Source organism: Brachyistius frenatus, unplaced genomic scaffold (genome assembly GCF_029030835.1).
Source record: "Brachyistius frenatus isolate BFR_SWC_R1_liver_20210118 unplaced genomic scaffold, ASM2903083v1 Contig_1, whole genome shotgun sequence".
NCBI lineage: Eukaryota > Metazoa > Chordata > Actinopteri > Embiotocidae > Brachyistius > Brachyistius frenatus.
This window is the reverse complement of record NW_027210600.1, coordinates 1,840,549-1,865,406: the sequence shown is the minus strand read 5'-3', so window position 1 is coordinate 1,865,406 and position 24,858 is coordinate 1,840,549. Positions and strand designations below refer to the sequence as shown.

Genomic DNA, 24,858 nt, shown 5'->3' with positions numbered 1-24,858 from the left:
AGAAGAAAGATGGAGGCAGAAGAAAAACTAAATGTCAGAAATGACTTCCTACTGGGACACACACACGCCAATATACAATGTTTAACATACTGAGGGAAATGGCTGGGAGAAATAGACTATACAATAGATATCACTCAAACTGTCCAATTTGGTGAGCAACAAACACACACAGGATGATAGACAGATGTGAGATCCACGCAGTCACACACTATATAAGGAGACAAAATAATATGCAAAATAATAACTTAATAAGTAAAATTGGAGAAGGCAGGTTTTGTCTCTGCAATCCTCTCAGTATGATATCACTCATTCATCACTGACAGCATCATCATATTCTGCTGAGGCATCTCTCAACCTCCGCCATCACGCTCTGCTTCTCAAATGAAATCAGCCTTTATTACAAACACACTTTCTGAAAGCCAGTTCCATGTAGTTTTCCATTATTTTTATTTCTTTCACATCCCAGCATCCAGGGATAATATCCCCTCCTCTTTTATGAGAGTGGGACGGACTGTAGGTCTTAGATAGTAGGAAACAGTGCTGAATGACAGAGTGGAGGAGCAATGGCTTTTATTACCTCTGGGATGGAGTGAGTGTGTGTGTGTGTGTGTGTGTGTGTGTGTGTGTGTGTGTGTGTGTGTGTGTGTGTGTGTGTGTGTGTGTGTGTGTGTGTGTGTGTGTGTGTGTGTGTGTGTGTGTGTGTGTGTGTGTGTGTGTGTGTGTGTGTGTGTGTGTGTGTGTGAGAGAGAGAGAGAGAGAGAGAGAGAGAGAGAGAGAGAGAGAGAGAGAGAGAGTATCAGTACCATGCAGGGTGGTACAGGTATGTGGGTTTGATATTTTTATATTTATTTAGTGAGTATCAATCAGAGCTGTTTGAGGCTGGAGATATTTGCTTTTGAACCACGTGTTAGTGTTGAAAACCGTGAATGTTATTGCTTACATATTTGCTTATGTACTCTGCGTGTTACTGGAGGGCACACCAAAGAAACAAGAATATAGTTAGTAGATCCTCCGCTGATTGAGGTCACAGGAGGACAAAACCAGCATAGTCTCCCCTTCCACTCCATCATTTTCCACCATGCATGGACGTAACGGTCTCAGACTTGTTTCCACTTAGTTCTACAGGTTCCTGTCACACCTCCATACTGCCCTGACACAACCCCACCAGGTCATGTGTATGTGAACCCGTTGTGTTCATTTCTGAGGATGTACTCAACCAACCAAATGGACGCAGGATACACGAGGCAGCCATCATGTACAAACAAAAACGTTGTTTAAAGCCAGTATGTCTCTGGCCTCAGTCACTGTTAAGTCTCAAGTCATTAGAGACCAGTTCAAGTAAAGTCTGAAGTCCTCAGTGACAACATTATGTCAGGTCTCAAGTTATTAGTGACAAGTCCATGTCGTGTCTCTAATCCTTTGTGACTACAACAGGTCTCAAGTCGTTGAAGATAATGTTTAGTTATGTCTCAAGTCATAGTGACAAGTCCAAAATAAGCTTCAAGTCTTTTTGATAAGAACAAGTCAGATCTCATGTCATTAATTACTACTTCAAGTGATGTCTCTAATCCTTTGTGACATCACATTTCAAGCCCCTCAAGAAATTGTGATGTAAACTATAAATTATGAATGCCTTTCAAATTTGACTGAGCTCATACCCAGTTTGGTGACCGGAGCGAACGCAGGTCACAACATTCACTCATGGTGAGTCTTAAAAGTGTGTGTTTTTTCTATGGTAAATAATTTTGTTATTTGAGAATTTGTTTGGTGTATAATGTTGTTAAATCTGCACTAAGCTTTGCATATTTAAGACAACAAATGTCCTGTGATTTTATGTCTCAAAGCTCAAGTAAAGTTGGACATTATTAGCAACAAGCTCATGTCAAATCTCAAGTTATTAGAAGTTGATGTCCAGTTTCAAGTCATTTGAGATAAAGTAAAATAATAGTCTAACCTCACTAGTGATTAGTTTAAGTGTCAAGTTTCAGTAAAGTCTCAAGTCATTTGAGAAATGTCTTTTATGAGCAGTTATGTTTCAAGACTTCAGGCCCATTTAATTGCAAATCCTACAGGACTCCTTCTTACCGATCATTAATCAATGTGGCATTTGAGCATTCAAAGCCTTGAGTCTTCATTTGTGTGTAATTAGTTTGACTATAGCTTAAAATAGTGTAAACTGTGAATGTGAAAGTGTGTGAGTACAAGTAAAAGTAGGAAGATAAATGTGCAAAGTATATGTTTAACTGTATATGTCACTCAGTATTAGTACTGCGTAGTGTGTGGGCCTTTGTGTACTTCATGTGTACTGTAGTACCATATGTACTGTAGCAGCTGTGCACTTGCTCATACATCTTCTTGCCTTCAGTGTGTGAAGAGGTGTTTGTGTGCGGGTGTCTGAGATATTGGAGACCTTTGATATCCTTTTGTGGTAAATGGGAGCACAAAAGCCAAATAAAAGAAAATAATAGCGCAGTAAAAGCAGCTCTTCTCTGCTATTCATCATATTAATCTGGACAACATGGGTTCGCTGAATCTACTCCTCTCTCCCAGCAAATCCCTCCCTTTACCCTTCGCCCTTTCCTCCCTCTCACTTTCTTTGTTTTTTCCCACCAATTTGTCTCATTTTCTCACCAAATAACACTCTCCTCCCAGACTTTCTGCCTACCCAAAAAGTTTGTAAGAGGGAAAGTTTATGTGCAGTGCTACTCTTGCCTCCGAGTGGCTAAAGTACTTCCTGGATTGAGGGTGGCTGTCAGAATTTGCAGCGAAGATTTATTGCGCACATCCCACCCTGACCTTAAGTGTGGTTAGAGAAAGGGATGCAAAAAAAAGAGATGAATTGAAGAAGAGATAAGGATGGAGAGGCAGAGGAGTAAGTGAGCCTGGTCGAAGGCTGGTAAATTTGGCGTAGGAGTATCGGCAGTGTACCGGTTGTCAGGGTTTAGATAATCAAGAGGAGGCGTGTGATGGATGTAGTGTGGCAGTAGGCGAGATGACACAATGTTTTCCCTCCAGTCTGTCTCCTTCCACCACTCTGCTAAAGGTCTGTGGCAACTTTCACCACTGCTTGGTTTGTACTGATGGTTTAAACCTATGAGACCGTGTTTTATTTATTTTTTTCCTCCCTCGCCGAAGTTGCTGTTGTTTCCCAATCTCTTTTCTCTCTCTCTCTCTCTGTTACCCAACTCTTTTTCCTCACCCTGATATCCACATTCCCTCATAGTAAGTCACAGTCTTCTCTACTGCAATATCTCCTGCTGTTTTGTAAAGTAGCATGGACAGCAGCTGACAATTAGCTCCAGGAAACAATGACTCACTGTGGGCCAGATTTATGCTATAGCAAATCCAGCATTATGCTGTACATGTATTAATAAAAAAATTTAAAAAGTTAGGCCTTACAGGAAATCAGCACTTTGCCTCCTATGGCTTACTGTATGCTTTATATCTCTTTAGATCCCTGTACTTTCTGTTGCCAGCCGACATCGCTGTTTTTCCATCAGATTCACCACACAACAAGGAGGTAGCCAAAGTGGGACATTTAAAAAACCCTAAAATAGGACTTGTTTGAATGTCACACAAATATCACCATAAGATATTGTTAAGAACATGAATATGAAGCCAGTTAGCTCACATGGATTCATACAAGATAGCTAAGATAATAGGGTTGTATGCTAACATTATAAGCGCTTTTAGACTATAAAGGAACTTTCTCATAGTTCTAAACAGTTCAAGCTGTTGGAGGAAGTACCCCCTTTATTCAATTGAGAAAAATTGTAGTTCTTCTTAGCTCCTCCTTTGGGGTAGCTACTTTCACAGCACAAGAGGAACTATAGTGGCCAATTATACAATGAGCAGTTCACCATTTCCCCACACCATCAGACAGTCTTTTCCCACAGGGGATCTGTTGAAACACTCTCTTGACCAAAACAGTAATTTTACCTCGCAGAACAGGGGAGTTGCTGGTCAATCGCTGTATTGATCAGTGACTTAGTTTGTGTTATTGTGTGACCTTGGTCCTGTTTTAACACATGACCCAAATCAACACCAAAGAGTGGCACAGCACCAACTTCTGTGTACTGCGAGGCAAAATTACTGTTTTTGTCAAGGGAGTCTGGTGGCTTGGAAGAGAGTGATACAATGGCACAGTTCCCCCGTGGGAAAGGGCTGTCTGATGGCAAGAAAAATAAATACAAATGTTCTAAATATAGTGTATTTTTAAACTGATAGTGATTTTTTTGTTTGGTTGTCTTTTCTTAGGTGGGTAAAATATGTTGGTGAGCCTGACCACAGTGGTACATCGCTAAGTTGCTTCCCCAAACTAGGGACGTGCCAACCCCCATCTACCGCAGCTAGGACAATGACTATAGAAACAAAACATGGACAAATGGACTATCATTATTGTTGTGTGTCATGCAGAGGAGACATTGCCAACCGTCAGCTGGCTTACAACATTTTAGTGATCCTGTTGGTGGTTTGAATGCAAATAGAAAAAAAGCCCTTGAACATATGTTTAGGGTGGCACGGTGGTGCAGTGGTTAGCACTGTCACCTCACAGCAAAAAAGGTTCCGGGTTCGAATCCGGTCCTGGGCCTTTCTGTGCGGAGTTTGCATGTTCTCCCTGTGCTTGCATGGGTTCTCTCCGGGTTCTCCGGCTTCCTCCCATCATCCAAAAACATGCACCTCAGGTCAGGTTACCTGGCGCTGCGCTAGTGGCAGCCTGCTGCAGCATCTCCCCCCTGAGAGACCCCCTGCTGTAGTGAAGAAATTTCCCCTCAGGGATTAATAAAGTGTATAAAATAAAAAAAAAATGTAGATCTTGGGGAGCTCTTCAGTGTGTAGTTTCGTTCAGGGAGACCACAGAGCTGTTTGCTCTGAAAGCACCTTATATTACTGGCTAATGCGACCGTCCCTTCATGGCCAACATTGGCCTGAACATAGCCATGAATTTTATTGTTTCGTTCTCAGTGCAACCCAAAGTTGCGATTAATTTAAGTAAACCAGTCAGGCTCCCAACCCTCAAGGCCCCAGCTATGCCTCCTTACAAATTCCAATTAAACGCAGCACATACTGTACACACTGTCAAGCCCCGGGTGCCAAATTTTAACTTTACTGCATTTCTATCTGGGTCCCATTCCAAACTTTGATGAGAGGGTTTCTGTCTGATTTGAATGTAGCAACATGGTTTAGCGTTGCAGCATGTTTGCATATCAGTCAGAATAAAAGGAAAACATAATGAAATAGAGGGCTTAAGGTCAGACACGTTTAATTTAAGATTTGTCACATGTTGTCTGGTTCACATCATCAACCTCTGATGTCAAGATATTGCCTGTTTACAACCTGTTTCACAAAATATTAGTGTCATTGCTCAGATGTGGGATTCTAATACGGACAGTGGTAGTTTACAGCTGGAGCTACAGCACATAGATTTTGTGGTGCAGCTGCAAAGATGCCTGAGTTTCCTAGCAGGGATCAACTAGGGTGAAATGTGGTAATCCCCTTTTCTGAAACTGAATATTCTCTGTTTGCTAACGGACCCAATGCAGAATGCTTTAGAGCCCTTGGATCCAAAGAATCATGTGGGCCAAAGTGTTTCCAAAACTAGCACAAACAAATATTTTTGAGGGTTTTTTTTAGACAGCAACAAAGTTAAAGGACTCTATGTGTGCTGACTGATTCATGTTGGTTGGTTTAGTTTGTTAGACATAAACCACAGTACTTATAAAGTAACATAAAGGTGTTTTCATATATTTTATATTTTTGGTCTAACATGCTCCCCATTTAGCATTTCTTATAATGAGCAAGAAAAGCCCATTTTAGATTAAAGCAGGGATTTTATTCTTTATTTTCTCAGCGGCAGAGTCAGATAGGCAATGTTTTGGTAAAAAGCAAATGTGCACAACAGTGGGAAAGAAGTTTAACTACACACCTGCATGATGAGATAATGTGGCTGCCCCTTTGACATAGTGCAGGTATTAAACCATTCTGCAGTTACTCAGTAGCTTTTGTTTTCCTTTAGATAACACAGCAGTATGAAAATGTCTTCCTGCTGCATTATAAACATTTGCTGTTGACCTTGTTTTTTCATTTCCATCTGATTAGTTTTGTCTTTCTTTTTTTTTTTTCCTCTTTTGTTTCCTGTTTTGAAATAGACTTGTTTCTCCATAAGACATTATTAAGTAAACATACAAACTAATAAGGAGCACTTCTGATACATAATTAACAACTGTCCTACAAATCAACACCACTCCTGTTAACAAGTATTTGGAGGGGATTAGAAATCTGCTCAAACTGTGTACAGTATAGTTTATAAGCGTACAGGGTGCAGACTGCACTAAACACCTACACATTCATGATGCAAAAGTACAATATGTGCGATTTTTAGATTGCAAATTTGTTTTTGCAAGTCCCAAAAATGAATAACATTGTAAAGAAATTACAGTTTTTGCGTCATGTCAAAGACGTCTGTGTATTGTGTTGCAGAGATATCTACTGAAGTTAGCATTCTAACCAGCTAGCCCCAGTCTGTCCCATCCACTAATACCACCCTGTACCTCAAGAGGTGATTCACTGTAGCATCCAGTCTGCCTTCAGTCCTACATGAGAGAAACAGGAAGTAGCTGTTTGTTGTCGTTTTGTGGTGTGAAAGCAAATGAAAACTAAAAATAATCTGTCCATGGAGTGATCTTATAACTGATAAGCATGTACATATTTATGCCAATTATTTTGGTAACCATGGTCATTTCCATGATGAATCGGCCAAAAGTTATTATACTGCTGTGCTGGTATCTCTTAGTACTTTGTCAGTTCAAAAAGTGAGTGACTCGCTGTCCCATAGTAATCTGGTGAATCAAACATGAATGGCTGTACAAGTCCCATAAACCTGCTGGATGGAGCATCCATTTTTGTTCAGTTTAGTGTGCTATTAAAACAAGTGAGAGAGGCTTCACCTGTCACACAGTTAGGCGTGGTTTCAGCACTTTCAGCAGATGCCCCCAACATTTCAGAGGCTGAGAACAGACAGAATTTTATAACTATTTTCAAACCTAATTTTACATACTTGCCGAATTTTTTAATCATTGAAATTTGGCTGATGTTGTGACATTTTTCTGTGTTGTGCCAAACTCATATATTTATTACTGCTTTACACTGACTTTAGTTGCCTGCATGAAATGTGGATAACAATTGTGTTGTGGATCAAATCAGTGGGCTTTAGGTAAGTGCCATCAAGCTGTTTTCAGAACAATGGCATGCACCTGTCATCCAATACAGTACCCTAGCCTCACGTTTCTCCCGATTTTAATTTAACAATTTACAACCTTAGATCGTATAGGGCAGACTGATGCTGAAAATTATTCTAGTGACTTACAGAAAATTGGACTGCACTCGAGGGCTTTAAGTAATTGTCATTCATGACCACAAAAAGCTAGTGAAATATAAAATATAATTGCAATATGGGCATTAAAAAGAGCATCTATAGGCAACTTTTAAATTTGATTTAACTTTTAAAACTTCCAGTGGGGCTACTTCATAGAATATAAAAATAGTAGGCCAAGCCTTTCCTCTTAAGCGACTTTAATGTCATGAATACTGGTTTTCTATGACAAACACACTGTGAAAATCGTGCCCTCTGAGTCATGTAGGGTATTCAGAGGACAAACCTGGCTGCCGCAATATTAAGTGAACCTCAAGATATGGCAACTGGCAAGAAAATAATATATTAAATCTTTAGTTGAGGCTGATAACAAAATGCACTTTCCACTGCGTGATGGCTGCATTATGACTGTGTACCAAAGTGGTTTAATTTCCCAGGGTACAAAAAATACAAGGGCTTTTGTTCTTCCATCACTTAAAAAGCTTTTTTAAAACATCAACTCAAATTAAAAGCAATTTCCAGGCACCATCCCACATAGAAAAGAGTAAAAAGTGCAATTGTAGCTATACATTTACCAAGAGGAAGGAAAACAATCAGATTTGTTAACTAATAAAAAAAAATTGATCTAACAGTAGCAAACTTACCAACCATACTGGAATGGCCCTAATTCACAGAGGTGAGACACATGTAGTTCACATAACAGTCAATGGCCTAGTGTCTGTCTGTGTCTTTATAATCGCCAAAAGAGAAAAGTTGTATGATTTGCTGTCAGGCATTCCAATAAACCCTGACACTAATGATAACAGTTAAGTAGGTTATCAAAACTGTTCCATGAAAGAGTTTCTTGTTTATTCATGTTGATTCACATTCATAACTCCTGGTCATTTGGAGTTGATCAGCGTAAACCCCAAAGGAACCAGAACTAAGGGGAAAGGATGGATTGTTTTGGTCTTTTCCCATCGAGGAAACCAAACTACAAAGAGGTGCGTTAAAAAAATTCACAAACTGCAGCTTTAAAGCCCCAAAACCGTACCTGATTGAAATCTGGCCGCTATCCCCTTCAAAGCAGTCCCCCTTGTGCAGCGTTACACCACTCCCAACTCTCCTGCCACACTTGGAACACTTCCTGGAACTACTGTTCTGTAAGAGCATCAAGCACAAGTGATTCACACTGGATTTCATCCACAGTGTCAAAAGTGACGCTTCACCTTGAACTTCAGTTTGGAGAACAGAAAGAAGTTGCAGGAAGTCAAAATCAGCAAGTAGGGCTGGTGGGGAGCAAAGAATGTGTAGTTGTGGGCAAAAAACGTGCACATTGTCATGTTGGAGAACCCAAATTGCCTCCGCCCCACAATTCAAGTCATTTGTACCGAGTGTTTTCCCTCAGAGGCCTCAGAACATCGCAGCAGAACTCTGCGTTGGCAGTCTGACCCTGGGGGATAAATGCATGGTGCACAACCCCACCAATATCAAAGAAAACCACCAGCATGCTCTTGGTTGCGCTCCTGACCTGATGCGCCATCTTGGACACTGATGCGCCTCCCTTTTTGAAACATGAATGCAACTCTAAACACCTCACCCAGCACATGGCTTCATTGCTGTAGGCTTTCTTGAAGCATTTCAAGGGTCTCGGTTGACAATTTCTAAAGTTTAACACAAATTTGATGTGTCCAGTGATCACAAAAAAATGTCACTCATGCGGATATTGATGAAGCAACGTAACTTGGAATACTTATTCACAAAGGTTGTAGCTTCCCCCTGCCTGGGCGCAACAGAAACAGTCCTAGGACATTTTGATCGCACCTCGTATTCGAGGACAAAAATAGACAGGCCGATGATCTGTAGCATCAGGACATTGTATACTGTGTGCATGGCACTGTATGTATGTTACACCACTGAACCACCAAAAGGACCCCAAATTTGCAGTGTTAAACAATATTTTTAACCACTCTGTTGCTCTATATAAATCCAGCAGGGTAAGGAAGTCGATGTGATTAGTCTCTCTAAAATGGCCATGTAGCCTAAAAACCTGATGGATATTAGAACGTGTTTGTGTCTGTGCATTTGTGTGTATGCTTGCAGGTACTTGTGTGTGTGTCTATTTGTGTGTGTGGCCTATTATGAGCTTGTGGAGAGGTCATTTGGCTGTTGACTCATAGTCTCTGCCGGGAGCAGCTTTATAATTGCTACTCTAATTAGTCACTTTTGCCTGCCTGTAATTCATAGTCACCTTCAAGTACTTGTCCCATACACACAGACATGCATACAGTACATCCGTTATACACGCACATTACACACACATACCAGAAACCGCTCCTTCGCTATCACTCTCTTTTAATTGTTTCTTCTATTTTTGTAATTATAGGCTCTCAGACAACTAATTTTGGATGCTTACAATTGACATGATAATGGTTTCCATGTTGACACCGAGCTGACGATGATTTATGGCAATTATGTGTTTGCAAACAGCACTTTTGCTAATGAATGTGGAGGCAAAGTATTTCTAAGGCCAGACAAACCAGCCTGCATGAGAGCCTTTGCTTTAATGATACCAACATTCATTGAGGTGTTAGACATCCCTCCATCCATTATATATACCCGCTGTATCCTGCACCAGGCCACGGGGGTCTAGAGCCTATTCCAACTGAGTTTGGGCAAAGGCAGGTTACACCCGGGACGGGTTGCCATCACAGGGCTGACATTGAAAGACGACCACTCACACTCTCATTTACACACACGAGCAATTTAGAATCACCAATTAACCTAACGGGCACCCAGAGAAAACTCACATAGGAACAGGGAGAACATGTAACCTCTACACACAAAGGCCAAAAGTCAAACCCAAAACCTTCTTGCTGTGAGGCAACAGTTCAAACCAATATACCACTGCGACAACGCTTTTTTTTTTTTTTTTTTTTAATGTCTGAGCTTTACACAATTTGTGGAACCAGCTGTTAGCATTTGGACTGTCTGCAAATTCTGGTATAATTACATGTAAGGGCAGGAAATGCATGTTGGGGTCCAATAAAAACACATTTTTATTGCTGGAAAAGGTGTGAAAAAAATCAAATCCAAGCAATTGATGTGACCAGACACATTTGTTTGGTGTTTACTCCTGAGTTACTTTGCTCCTAAAGCCTTATTTGGTCAGGTATGACCAGTAGCTTATGATGTCGAGTGCTAGACCCCGTTAGCAAACTTGTATTTGACCCATATTTCTGTGTCATTGACTCCATTAAATTATTTTTCTAACTGTTTTACTCTTTTTTTATGTAGTCTACTTTCTTTTTAAGATAAAACGATGAACAATTGGATTTCTGTTTGCTTTTTCTTTTATTATGCTTAAGTCGGCATCAGTCTTCTGCTTTCAGATATCAAATAGCATCAAAGCACTGAATATTCCCGATAGACAGAACATAATTTTTTTTTTTTTATGGATTTAAAAGGTAGAAAGCTATGTTACACTGATGTCCTCCTGTATCTCCTCTGTCATGATGTGATTATTTCCAGGTTCATTTAGTACCGATCAAATCCCTTTATTTTATACTTTTGCATTACCTTTTCCTGCACCATAATGTTCTCATCCTTCCCTGGTTCCTTCTTCTCCCCAACCCTCGGTAAAGTCACCTTATTTCCAAAGCTCATCAATCTCTGTTGTGGATCCTTCCACCAGCATGCCCTACAAGCCCCCCTCCATCCCTTCACCTCTTTTACTTCCTCTTTCAACCATCTTTTTCCGTCTGTTTCCTCAGTCATTTGACATCAAGTGATTTGACTTTAAGGCATCTTTTTATCAGATCACTCTTACACATCATTTCCACTTCAATAACCCTGTAAAAAAAATCTGAGGTTATTGATAGTTGTTGTTAGATAAGTGAAGTTTCTTGCAGGAGTACTGCTGATACTGATAAGAATAACATTATTTTTGCTTTGGTCAAAAACCAAAGCACTGAACAACTGCAGTTTTGACCTAATGATACCTCCAGACCAGCAGTCGCTGACCTTTTTTTTTTCCTCTGAGAGCTACGTTGAGTCGCAAATTGATTCTCAACATACACATACTCAACTATAGTATATTGGAGACCACTGCTAATATGAGCAGCGCATCCAGACTATAATCACAGCGGAAAATTGAAGTTGTGTTCACAGTCAAGAGGTATTCAGCTTCTTTTCTGACTCTAAACAAGAAAGTAAAAGCAAGTAAAGAAAGAGTTGAACTGTTTTTCTATATTTGCTCATTCCTTTATAATTGTTGTTTTGAAGATTTTCCTGAATTGTAGGCATGTTTTTCAATGAAAGTTATTTTTCCTCCCAGTTCTTCTACCCTCTTCCTACGTTTCTCATGAAAGCCATTCTTATTTCATTCACCTTCCTCTTTTTTCCTCCCTTTCTTTCTTCTCAAGCCCTCCTCCTTCCCTTACCATCATCTCTATGGCATGCCACCTTCCAATCACACATCACTTCATCTCTGTTCATTCTCTACCTTTTTCTATCTGGTTTCTCCATCTCTTGTTTGAAGTTAAAAGGTTGGGTTGGGTGGCAGATTCCTTTCAGACTTTCAACTCCAAAGAACTTGAGGCAACAACTCCCACAGTCAAGTTCTAATGGAGAGACAGCCAAAGAAGAAAAGACAACAAATAAACTGCCGAGCGAAAGAGAGGCTGGGATAGAGGAGGGCAGATAGCAATTTTGTTTTCTTCTCGCCGTCGAGTGCCCCGAGAGATGACTATGGATCTTTGATGTGTGATGTTTCCGTTCTCTACCTCTCTCACTCTCTTTCACTTTCTTTTCTTTGTCCTCTGGTTGTTTCACATCCTCCCTCTCCTTTGTTTGTGTGGTTATTTATTTCATTTATTCCTTCCGTCTGTCAATTTGCATCAGGCAGAGACACAGGAAAGTGGAGGGATTGGGGAATACAAAACTTTTTGCTTTGCTTTCATAAGCAAGGCGAGCCAGCAGTGCTCTCCCAAACTTTAACTTTGGCTTTGAACTTTTTGAAGTTGACACTTAATGGTGCCAGATTGATGTCTTTGCATTTGTGCATGTGACTTTTAGCGGGTGGGTGTTATTACAAGTGCTGTACCCTTGTGGAATCACTCGCTCCTTCTCACTCAGACACAGACTGTATGCATACACACACACATACACACACACACAGGCCTGTGGCTTTATTGACTAGTGTTAGGCTTTGAGCTTTTACCTTAATGGATGGTCCTCTGAGTTATTTCCATTTCTAAGGTTTTGTAATGGATACTGATTTCAACCCCTGCACACACACACACACACGCAACAAATTTTCTTCATGCATATCCAGCTGGCGTCTTCTCATGAATAGCAGTGCACCTGTTCTCTCAAGCTCCAATCCTTTTTTTACGGTTGACAGACACATAATCACGTCATGTAGTTATTTTTGGTCTATTCAAACCAATAACAACAAAGACAGTCTGGTCATATTAAAACATAATGTATACCCAGGGATTAGTTAAACCTACAGTGAGTCTGGCTCCCCTAACAGATGGGCCAATAAACAAATAAAATGTAGGTTTACTTCATCAGCTGGATCTGGTGCGCTTTTTATGAGTTCCTGTGATGAATTTACACAGCCTGTATTATAAAGTGTTTCAAGTTTTCAAATAATGTAAAATTAGGTTGAATTCTTAAGTGAGGGGGAAATATGGTGAATGAGACATGAGGCACAGCAGAAAACAAATGTGTTTTCAGAGCAGCGGTACAGTAGTCAAACATACAGACAGAAAACAGCACTGCGCTGAAAAAGAGAATAACACAAGGGGCTGTGTTGGCGTGGGCACATTTCCTCACACACTGGTGAGATGATGAAATATGATTTAAGAAGTCTGCAGACTTTTCAGACACACAAAACACTGTGCAGGAGATGTTGCAATGGCAAAATATTGAACAACTTCTGACCTTGATCAGAAGGAAATATTCTATCCTCCACAGCAACAACACTCAGATATGCTGCGGCATTCAAACAATGACTGCCTGGTATTGAAGGGCCAAAGTGAGCCAAGAAGACATTCCACACCATTACACCACCAGTAGCAGCCTGGAGTGTTGATACAAAGCAGGTTGAATCTGTGGATTCACGCTGTTGATGCCAAACTGTGACCCTACTATCTGCAGCCTCAGCAGATCAGGCTAAATGTTTCCAGTCTTGGAAAAAGTCCAGTTTTGGTGAGCATTTACCCACTGCAGCCTCAAATTTCTCTTCATAGCCCAAAGGAGTGGAACCCTGTGGTTCCTCTGGTGTTGGAGCTCATCCGCCAACAACAAGCACCACTGTCAAAGTCACATCAATTCCTACATTCTCATGTTTGATGTGAGCACAGTTGTGGATGAAAATGTTGGTACCCTCGCACATAAAAATCAGAAATCTACAAGTTTTTCTGTAATAATTTGAAACTAACTGAAGTCATTGGTCTCCATCATTGCTTATTTCATATTCAATTAAAAAAAACAACATCAGATTTAGATTTTTCATAAAACAAATAAAATGGTAATGACAAAACCTTATATTTTGTTATACAACCTTCGGAGAGAACCATTAATAAATTACTTTTGTAGAGCTCTGTAGTGACACTTCTGTTTGGTGCACTCTTCCAGACCAAACTGCTTGAGCTGTCTCAGGTTTAAAGGGTTCCTTCTTCAGTCTGCATGTTTCAGCTCTTTCCATAGATGTTGGTTAGGATTCAAATCGGGACTCATAGAAGGTCCCTTCAGAACGATCCAGTGTTTTGTTCTTATCCATTCTGGGTTGATTTTAACTGTGTTGTTTGGATCATTATTCTGTTGGAGGATCCAGGACCTGTGACTGAGACAGAGTTTTCTAACACTGTGCAGCACATTTTGCTCCAGAGTGCCTTGATTTAATTGTGAGCTGCACAGATTCCAGGCACCTTGTGAACAAATGCACAAAGCAGCCTGAAGGAAACTAGTCACAGGAACATGAAGCTGCTTGGAGATTGTCTTCTAGCCTTTACCTTTAACATGCTTGTCTATAATTATATTTCTGACCTTCAGCTCTGTGCTTTGCTTCCTCTGGTCCATGTTCAGTGTTGTGCACACATTGATACCAAACAGCAGTGGCCACTTTTCTCCATTTAAACAGGCCGAATAACTGATTACAAGATTGAAGACAAGAAACAACACAGTTTGTTTGAAATATCACTGGAATCCAGTTATTTAGAATCTTTTCTCGAGATATCAACAAATCTGTTGAGGCCATTTTAAAATATTCTATGTTGAAAAAGCAATAATTCGTCTTTTTGTTTTTGCATTATTTTATTAAGTACCAAAAGCTGCAGATATACATTGGAAATGTTCTTTTAATTTCATTACATTTTAGGAGGAATGAAGGATCTTTTCAATTCGCTGTTTGTGGTACCAAAAAAATCAATCTCTGACTATATATCATCACGTATATCGTCATTTCTGAGGTGTCCAGTATATAAAAAATAACATATCAAAAGTGAAGGTGTTACCTCAGATGAGTGTCATTAAGACATTTTGTCTAATTCCATCTTCTTGTCTTGAGAGCTTTTAAAACCATTTAATTTTACACTCATCAAACATTTACTGACGTTCCAATTTTTGAACAAAATATTAGCCATCTGCAGCTACAAAGACTACTGTATACACATTGTTATTTTTTCTCTGCTCACCCCTTCTGCTTTCTATTGACATGTGTGGCCACATTATTCTGTCCTTTAGAGGAACCTCCAATTGACATCACAACCCATCTCAGGCAGCCCCCTTTCGGGCACGAACGCCGTATCCTTTCTCCTTTGAAGCCTGCAAGAGGAGGTCACCCACTAGGTGCTCAGATCTCAGATGGGCCTGAGCTCCCTTTGAAATACTGAACATCCTAAAATGGGAAAACGATAGCAGAGGATAGTCTGCATGTGTAAATGTGCATACACCAGTGTACATAACTTGCTTTTACACAAGGCAGCCGAGTAATGAGATTTAACTTCTTTTTTTAAAACACTATAACATTCAATTGATAATGCATGAGACACGTTAAAGATAAAGAGTACGAGCCATGATCAGAATGTGCTCAGTGTGCATCCTGGACACCTGTCAACACAAAGCAGGTGTAGGGCTGCTGTCTGTTTGTACATGTTAATGCATGTCCTCAAATCCTAACTAGTGAATCGAAGTCAATCCCATCAATTTCAGTCACATCTGCAGGACCATCAAAACCCCAACCACATTATCCCCCCAACGACTCTGAGCACCGACTCAGCAGATCGACACGCCACATATGTGTTAAGCAGCTGTGCAGAACGTTCACCAACAGGCCAGATGTTGTATCTAGCACCTCAATAACAGGCAAAATGAAGCGGATTGATTAGAACTCCCATCTGCTGTGCGAGCACAGTGTTAATAAGCACAGGCTGCAGAGCGCTCTTCATTAGAGAGGGAGGTTACTCAAGGCTAAGTGTTCAAAGGCTGTCCTAGGTTCTATCAGAGGAGCTGAGAGGAAGAGGTGAAGCACGGCCTGATGAGCGTTGTCAGTGCCGAGGGGAGAGCATAAGCAGAGAAAAGGGAAAGGCGATGACAGACAGATGGGCACAAGTGGGCTGGTGCAATCCATTGAAATGCACAGCGAGGCAGGGTAAATGGTCAAGCGTGCTGAAGAGTGGTGCAGTCAAGCATTTTTCAGAAGAGGTTCAACAGGTGATGTGCTAATGCATTCGAGTGAGCATTTAGCACAGAGGTAACTCTTTCCAAGCCAGTAATTAATGTTAAAAATACATGTTTTTTCAAATAAAGTGGAAGCAAGCTGTGATAGCCCAAATGAAACATCACATCATGTTTCTTTTCACTGGTACAAAATGATCTCAGTAGCTGTCAAAGGACATTTTCTAAATTCACTTTTTGAGGAAAAGTTTAAATACTTCAGACAAACTGTTTTTTATTCATGTTTGTGGTCTGTGCAGGTCATGACAGGAGAGACTGACTGACTTATGCGGTGTGTCAGTAATGATGAAGGCTTTTACCTCCATGTGTTTTCCAAGTCACATGGAGTTTTAAAAAAAAAAAAAACATTGGAGAGTGTCAGAACATAATCCTATGTCTACATCTCCCACACATCCTCATCATCAGCCTCATTTAAAAGCCTTCATTATCAAGAGAAGGCCAGCTACATCACCATCAGTGATGCCTAAGTGTCAATCAATCTTCTGTCAGGGACATATGTGCTTCCAGTGATACGTGCTAAGCAGTTTATGACAGCAGAATGACATTAAAACCAGAGAGCTTTGCATTACCTGACTAAGACCAAGACTGACATGGTTTTCAGTTTTCTGAGTCTGTACAAGCCACTGATATACTTTAAAAACTGTTGATTCATTACCTCTATACCTTCATACCACACAAAGGAACGTTATACAGGATAATTACACATTGTTCACTTGAAGGTATAATGTGTAACTCTTTTTCCACTAATGCCTAAAAAATAACTAGACCTAGGTTATATATTCTGCCGGGCTAACCCAAATATTTCAAACTATGTTCAAACCCAGGCGAATAACAGTCATTTAGTTTGGACTGAGGACAGCACCCAAATACAGACACTGACAGGAAACCCTAAAGAGGATTTTTATTGATTCTTGCTGAGGAAAGAAGGAGAATGCTGGCGCTGACTGGAGGGAGAGGGCAGGCAGTGAGTGTCCGGGGAGCTGAGGGAAAAAGCAGACGAGTTGAAGCATGCAGAGCAGGCGGAGATGGAGGTGGGTGAGGGCGGCAACTGAGCAGGCAATGATCCCAAGTATGAGAGGCAAACATTAGTAACAGGCTCAAAGAAACTAATTAGATACACGGTCTTAGCGGCCATGAAGGATTAGTAGCACACTGGATGAAGAACTGAGGTATATGAGCAGCAGAGGACATCTAGCCCACGGATGAAAAGAAAAGAAAAAAATGGACAGTAAGCACAAAAAACAAAAAAGGAAAGGAGAAGACCGGGGAAACAGTGATGGTCCAGGTCACCTGTCAATGATGTCATATCCACCTTATCTCCTCTTCTTACTATAATTTCCAGGGAAACAGAATAGATCAGCTAACTAGCTAACATGAACTATAGTCACTATTTTATAATCCAACAACTCCCATCATACCACACTACTTCATGATGTCACCAAACTTTATATTTTGTTAGTTATTTAATCGAGAGACAAACTAGCTGCATAAATTACATTTTATAATTACATTACAAATGATATTGTGTGCATTGAAAGCCATCTCAGGCCTGTTGTTTTGAACTGCTGAAAATTCAGACTGCCAACATATCTGCCGGCTTTAATTGTTTTACTCAAAAATGAATGTGTTCTCGTGCCCTCTGTTTAACACACGCTGCAGTTTGAAAATACTTTAGGTCGGTGGTCCCTCCCGTTTCCGCTCTATAGCTATAATGGCGACCATAGAGTGTGGAAAGTGTCCGTTGTTTCACACTAAATTTTAGGACCGTTTTGAGTGCCTCATCTGGGTACTGCATGTTTCCATAGTTGTCGGTATGAACACACCTATGCACTTGAAATAGGGGGAGTTCGTTTGTACGCCATTTGTAACACAGCCTCTGTGTTCAGGATTCAGGTTACTTGCACTATTTACATCTGAGCAGTACTCTGGAAAAAACTGCCGATGTGCCTACAAATGTCACACACTGAAAGGGGGGGATGTCATCCCCCACGTGAGCAAGCTGACCCTCCCTCTGGTTAGCCTGCTCCCGTCACTCCTCCCCATCCCCCAGTAGCAGAGAGAGTGCAGGAGCCGAGGGGTTGTTTATTTGAACATGTTAGTGTAGCCTGACTGACTCATTGATCTTTTATCTGACCGAGGTTTGACCAAGTTACAATCTTTGACCCCCCCAACCATGACTCAATACTGAAATATCAGTAGTCTTACTGTGCTGTATTGATTGATCGCATGGTATTGATGAATGCTCCCATTAGGCAACCCCCCCCCCCCCCCTCGGCATGTTGAAAACAAATCAAATCACATGCAAACTCCCAGAACCTTGTTGGTGTGAGGCAACAATGCTGCTGTGCATCAAGTACAGACTTAGAACTAATACAGTTATTGTAAGATCATATAGTTTTGAATTATTTAACATTTTCGTGATATAACACAGGGGTTAGTCCGTTTTGTTGTACTATGTAATGTTATATTATATTGTATTGTATTATATTTTATTTTATTTTGAATTATGATAAACAATACAAAATGAGAATGCAGATATTTATTTTCTGAGCATAAGAGGTGATGACAGGTTTGATATGAAAATGATATTCACTATACTGTGGCCCTGATTCCAACCAGAATGAACACCCAACACCCTCATCATCATCATCATGATGAAAACACCAAATGAGGTCACATGTTCTGGTATAATAGTGTCATCCCTCAAGTTGAGCTCCAAAATCTTAGAGAACTCTCAGCAAGGAAGATAATAAAAAGTATTTTTCACTAACAGTTTCTTTAAAAAGTGATTCCAACAGCAGCAGTGTTGCATAATATCCCCATTAGTATGGAGGATATGAATGACTTCCCTGAACAACTTTTTAATAAAAGCTGAGGATGGTATATCCATGTATGACACTGTATCTATTCATCTTTCCCTCTTTTAGATCTGTGACAAGGAGTGGCATTACTACGTGATCAATGTGGAGTTCCCGGTGGTGACGCTCTACGTGGACGGAGTGACCTATGACCCCTACTTGGTGACAGACGACTGGCCCATCCACCCGTCGCAGATTGATGTGCAGCTCACAGTCGGTGCCTGCTGGCAAGGTGAGTGGGCAGAGCTGCTGATGATGATGATGGTGCAGAATTCATTCATCCTGTGGGTGATTAAAAAAAAAATCTAAATAAAGTGTAGCTGAAAGTAAAGTTTTAATAGAAAAGTCACAGTAATGTGAGGTAATCTGCTGCTTCTGTGTGCGAGAAGGTTCAAGTATAACACTGCTGAGGAAGTCGCTGAGTGTGGACCATGTTCTCTGGCCTTGAATGAACAATGTAATTAAGAAGAGCACTTAGTCTGCCTTTGACAAACGAGTGAACGAGCCTGAATGAGAGCGCACAATTAAACTGTCCTCCAAACTGATAGCTGCCACTAATTGCACAAGGGTAGAAGAAAGGGCACGTTTTCACACACTACAGCATCCCGTTGATGTGATAGCCCAAATGACACTGCTCAGTGATGCTTAGCCTCAGATAGAGATATCTCTCTCCGTGTGGGAGCACGAGGAGGTCATCTCGTGTCGCTTTCATCTGCGCTGGTGACCCCCTACCTCCCAATACTCCACATCCTCCTCTTTCTCCTCCTCCTCCTCGCCCTTCTTTCATTGAACACTGTGGATGCCTTTCGGAGGATTAAAAGGGCCTAGAAAAGAAAGGGGAGTTCAGGGAGGGTTTCTGCTTTTCTTGTCGGGAGCTTAAGCCTCAGTAAATAGTTGTAGAGGCGATACTGAAATCTTAACATAAGCCATTAGCCACAGGAGATTGGCTTTTGAAAGCACCGCGGCTTAAGTGTCCAGCATGTTGATCGCAGACATGTCGCAAAGAAGAGCTCATTTAATGTCTATCAGCTCTGAATGTGTTTTCAGAATAAAAAAAGAAAAGAAAGAGGACACTTTGTCGTCTCGGCCTCTTACTGATTGGCTTTTACAGAGAAACAGTCAGATGGTGATTTAGAGTTCAGAGATGATATGACACAAGAGTGAGATGGCAAAGTAAATCAAAAATAGATTTGTCAGCTCGAAACAGAATGGGGATATTCTGCAGTATTTAATTCAATTTAATGATTTAATTTCATGGTTCATAACACTTAACTGGCCAGTCAGCATTGTCTAATGGAAACAGATTCTGCTCTGACCACAGCAAATAAATTTGATTAAGAATTATCATATTTCATAAATTCATCCAAAGAAGCCACTCTAGTGTGGTGGCACAAGATTTTAGGGCATCAGCCAATCTGTTAAATTTGTAATTAAACCCACTTTGAAATGCCATAAGCAGCTGCACATGACAACACATGTTAATCAGTTTGAGGTAGAAGGGTTTCAGTGTCTGAAGATGACAACAAACAATAAAATAGAAAATACTTGAATTGTATTTCAAATGTAGTTTAAATTCTCGGTTCACTTTTAAGCCAACTCTGCCGTGGTTTGTATGTTGTATCTACCTGATCACCTATAATTATAATAAGCAATTTTAGTTACATTATGAACTAATAATGACCCAAATAAATAATTTCTCTCTGAGCAGGGAAGATCAGTAAAAACAAGGTAAAGTTAAGTGCATCAGATCTTGCTCAAGGAGAGCAGAGAATCCACATTTGTTTTTTGTAGCTTTCATAACTCATGATTACATCACCAAAACTGTCCAAATACTGAGTGACAGTCTGTCCTACTTATTTTTTTCACTGTGAACGCAAAAATCAAAAAACCCAAACCATGCACTCCAATCAGAGGCCCTTCATTGGTGGAAGTATGTACTTCAAGGCTGGTACAATGTTTGGAGCAGAGGGAGGGAAGCATACGCTAAACCAGACTGTTGTCATTCCCAGGGCATCACATACTGTCATTCTGTCAGCTTTTGGCATCAAAGAGATACACACAAGGTACCTCATGTCTTATGCACTGCCAGATTAAAAAAAGATCATGTGACAAAGTACAAGCGAAGAAAGTCTGCACAAAGAGGAGTTCAAACAAACCCAGGACTTCCACCTGGGAGAGTGGTGTTCAAGTTCATGATAAAAGTAAAGTCAACATGGGTTTATTTTAAGTAACCCAACCATGATCTTTTCATAACCCTAAGTAAGTGGTTGTTGTGCCTAACGCCAAACGCTGACCGTGTCACATTTAACCCAAACCATGATCTTTTCCTAAACCTAGCTACATTGTGTTTGGTACCTATTAGTAAGGCACATGGCACCTTGTGCATCTAAATGAGATGTGAACAGCTTTCATAAAACATTAGTATTTGACGCATCGAGACTGAGAACATGTTGACCAAACGTTACACTGCTGTGATTGATTGTTTCACTGTCAGTAAAGAGATCTCTTAACCTTTATCCTAATCCACCCACAATGTAACAATCAATCACAGGCAAAGTGTCCTTTCTGCTGATCCAATCCAACGCCAGCCCTGCTTCCAGTGTTTGCAAATGACAAATATGTGACTGTAAAAACTTTAAAAGGTATAAAAAAAAAAAATGCTGCACAGCAGTTCATAATACTCAGATACAGAGACAATGGTTTTAATTTTCATCATGACACTTCAGAGGTAAATAGCAGAAATAACGTGTTCATGTTATAGAGTATCTTTGGGGAAAGTGCATTTGCACACGTGATTGGCCAATGCAGCATCTTGCCAGATGAATCAGGAAAGCTTGATTTGTTTTGATGAAGACCTCCATGCCATCACAATGAATGTGAGGGTTACATTTTGACCTGCAGGTCTACTGTTGATGTAAACATCGCCCAAGAAAGTACAAAGACTGTGATAGACTCAAAAACAGGCATGGACAGTAGAGACGCAATTTAGGACCCAAAGATACAGTCCTTCACATTTCCCCTGCAGATATACAGGACATAGTTAACTCTACGAGACTGCATTGGCCATTAATGTGCAGAAGATATACTCTTTCCCTCAAACTTCTTGGTGTAACTCACTTTAACGACAAAGCTTCTCCGGCTGCGGGCGCGCACGTGTGTGTGTGTGTGTGTGTGTGTTTGCACATTTTTCACTCTCCTATTTTCTAATAAACACGTGTTCTCCCTGCTCAACCTCTTTCCCTCACCTCGGAGAGTAAGTGCTGGCTGTGCATTTCTCTCACAGTCAGCCTATATTTACCCTCTGACCTGGCAGAGCGTGTTCATGTTCAAAGGTGTGTAGCAGCCAGATAGCAAAGAGCAGCACACTCATCTTGCCTCATTCTCCTCTTTCCTCGAGTGTGTAATCACACACTGCTACTCCGCCGCCCCGGCTTCCCTCATCACAGCAGCAGGCATGCAGGTAGAAGTGCTGATGATTACATACATGCAAACACTGAGGAATAGATATATCTGTATTTTACAGTATATTGAATAGAGGCTCACAGGCATGGATGCACATGTGCAGTAAATCAGAGGCAGTAAATCTCTCACATTTACACTTAAGTAATGATCCTACTTCCAGCTCAGTCGTGCTGTTCCACTCTCATCTGTTGCTGTTTTGGAAATGACGCAAATAAAGTAGAGTGAAGATTTATAGAGCAAGGAAGGGCTGCATGGAGTGGGCAAAGAGAGCTGACACCACATAAAGACCAGTCTCTGTAAAGTGGAATGATCAGCGGTTTTATCACCCGTATCATTCCCGCTCCACAGCGTCTCGGTAATCCCCTCTCCTCTGCTGTTCTTTTTTTATCCTCTGTCTGGGACCCTTAATGGTTTCTCTGGCCACAGCCTAAATTGATAACATCTGTCAGGGTGGGACTAAGTGGATAGGTGGACGTCTTCAGAGAGGGCAGGAAGAAGGGAAGGGAATAGTGACAGCGTTTAGGAGGGGAAGCAGGTGAAGCATGAAGAAAAAGGAAAGAATGGATTTGGCATGGTTTGGTATATGTGAATCCAAATGTGACCTTGTAGTTTTATAACTCTGCTCCCCAGACTATCTGCCTCCTGGCACCGTATCAGCAAGCACTTCGAAGGATGTGTCTTTAAATGTGCAGAGCTACTGTGGTTATTGTATTGAAGTGAGATGAGAGTTGCATAACCAACTTCCAGTTCCATGAAATTATATGAACATGTCAAATGAACTGAATAATATCAGGTGATATAGAACAAGCAACAGAAACCAAGAGGATAAATACAGACCTTTTTTTTTACAGCGTTCAGAATGAACTGTTTCTGAATGAAGTGCTGATGTACCTGTCAAGCTTTGAGTTCTGCACAGCACATAATGCAGTTCACAGCGGTAACACAGTGGATATTTCAAGTTACAAAGGCAAGTGAAAACAGTCAGTGGAGGATTTTATCACCTGGAGCTAGTTAATTCATGTTAACCACATGAGTATCGAGCTGACTTTTTAATCTTTACCTAACTGCTTTTAAGAATGAACCCTACAAATAAGAGACTCTTGTCAAATCAACATCAGCATCTGTGTTTTTGTGATTGCTGGGTCATGAGCATTTGTGATTTCACCATGGACTGAAAGCAGTAATCGCACATCTAAGTTTGTCTTAAATTTTTGGCCAAGTAGGGGGTGGGAAGTGACAGTCGACGGGCCCGACGCACCTTTTTGAACAGTGATGTTTTGCCCCTCTTGAAAAGCGAATACCAATCAAAACACCTCAATCGGCTCACTGCATCATTCTGACGTATTTCCAGGGTCTGTGTTGCTGATTTCCAGAGTTTGACACAAAATCAGCTGTGGTTTCTCTGTGTTAGTCCATGTTGACTCACAAATGCACATGAATCAATGGCCTCAAAAGTGTGAAACTCAGATGCTGAGTTTAATCAAGCGACATAACTTGGAAAAAAATACCCACAAAAGTTATTGTACACATTACTGTGCTGCACACCATTCATACACAACAGGAACCGTCTCCGAACTTTTAAATACATAATATGCTAAAAAGCTAAAGCTGCCCGTTCCAGACAAAAAACATCAGGATCCTCTACAGTTTTTATCTATGCAGATGATATGGTAATAAATTACCAGCATTGTATTTGTATTGCATTGTAGAGCCAGTCATTACTACTACTACTGTCATTACTCTGCTATATACAGTATAGGATGCTATTTATGATCAGGGCTATCATGTGACCTACAACCCCATAAACTATCCAGTGACAAACTAAGTAGACATGCTACAGCTTGCATTAAAGTACATACATACACTGTATGTGTACTGTAAGCCTTTCTCTTGCGCTTGTGTTGTTGGTTTCAAGAAGGCAGCAACCAAAAAGGCATCCGTCTATAGCGCAACAAGACAAATTTAGTTCGGTAAATTGTTGGCCAAACAGAAAACATTTGTGTGAGTAGAACATCAAAATGTGTTTCCTTCTTCTTCAAAACTCCTGCAGCAACTTGGGAGCAGGTGCACGAGGGCATGCTGTGCCACACAAGCATGTACAGGGGGCTAGACCTAAATTCCTGGACTGTGAAAATACTTAGTGAGAATCAAAGAGAGAGGTGATGACAGTTCAAGTCAGAGGGAGAGTTCAGGTGGTGGAATTTTAAGAGCTGTCTCCACATTTCCCCTCTGCCCAGTCAAGAAAAAGGCTCTGTCGGTCTCTGATGTGGGAAGGCAGGCGAGCAGATGACAAGTCCCTGCGTTGATAAGATCCCCTGGGTAGATCGAACCAACTGGTAACACTCTGTCGTCTGCCCCAGGGGTGATAAGGGAGCACTGTTTGACGAGTCATTGTGCACAATGGTGCTGCAGGTCAGCAATCACAGGGATGATTCGAACTTG

General features: G+C 40.8%; 1 protein-coding gene across 1 annotated transcript in view; it reads left to right on the top strand.

The window, feature by feature from the left end:
* The window catches only part of LOC138616379 (calsyntenin-2-like), a 276,054-nt gene that overhangs the window by 219,984 nt on the left and 31,212 nt on the right, over nt 1–24,858 (top strand). The window contains exon 9 of the mRNA XM_069690622.1: nt 19,024–19,186. Coding sequence (XP_069546723.1) covers nt 19,024–19,186 — 163 coding nt within the window. The remainder of the gene's footprint in view (nt 1–19,023; nt 19,187–24,858) is intronic.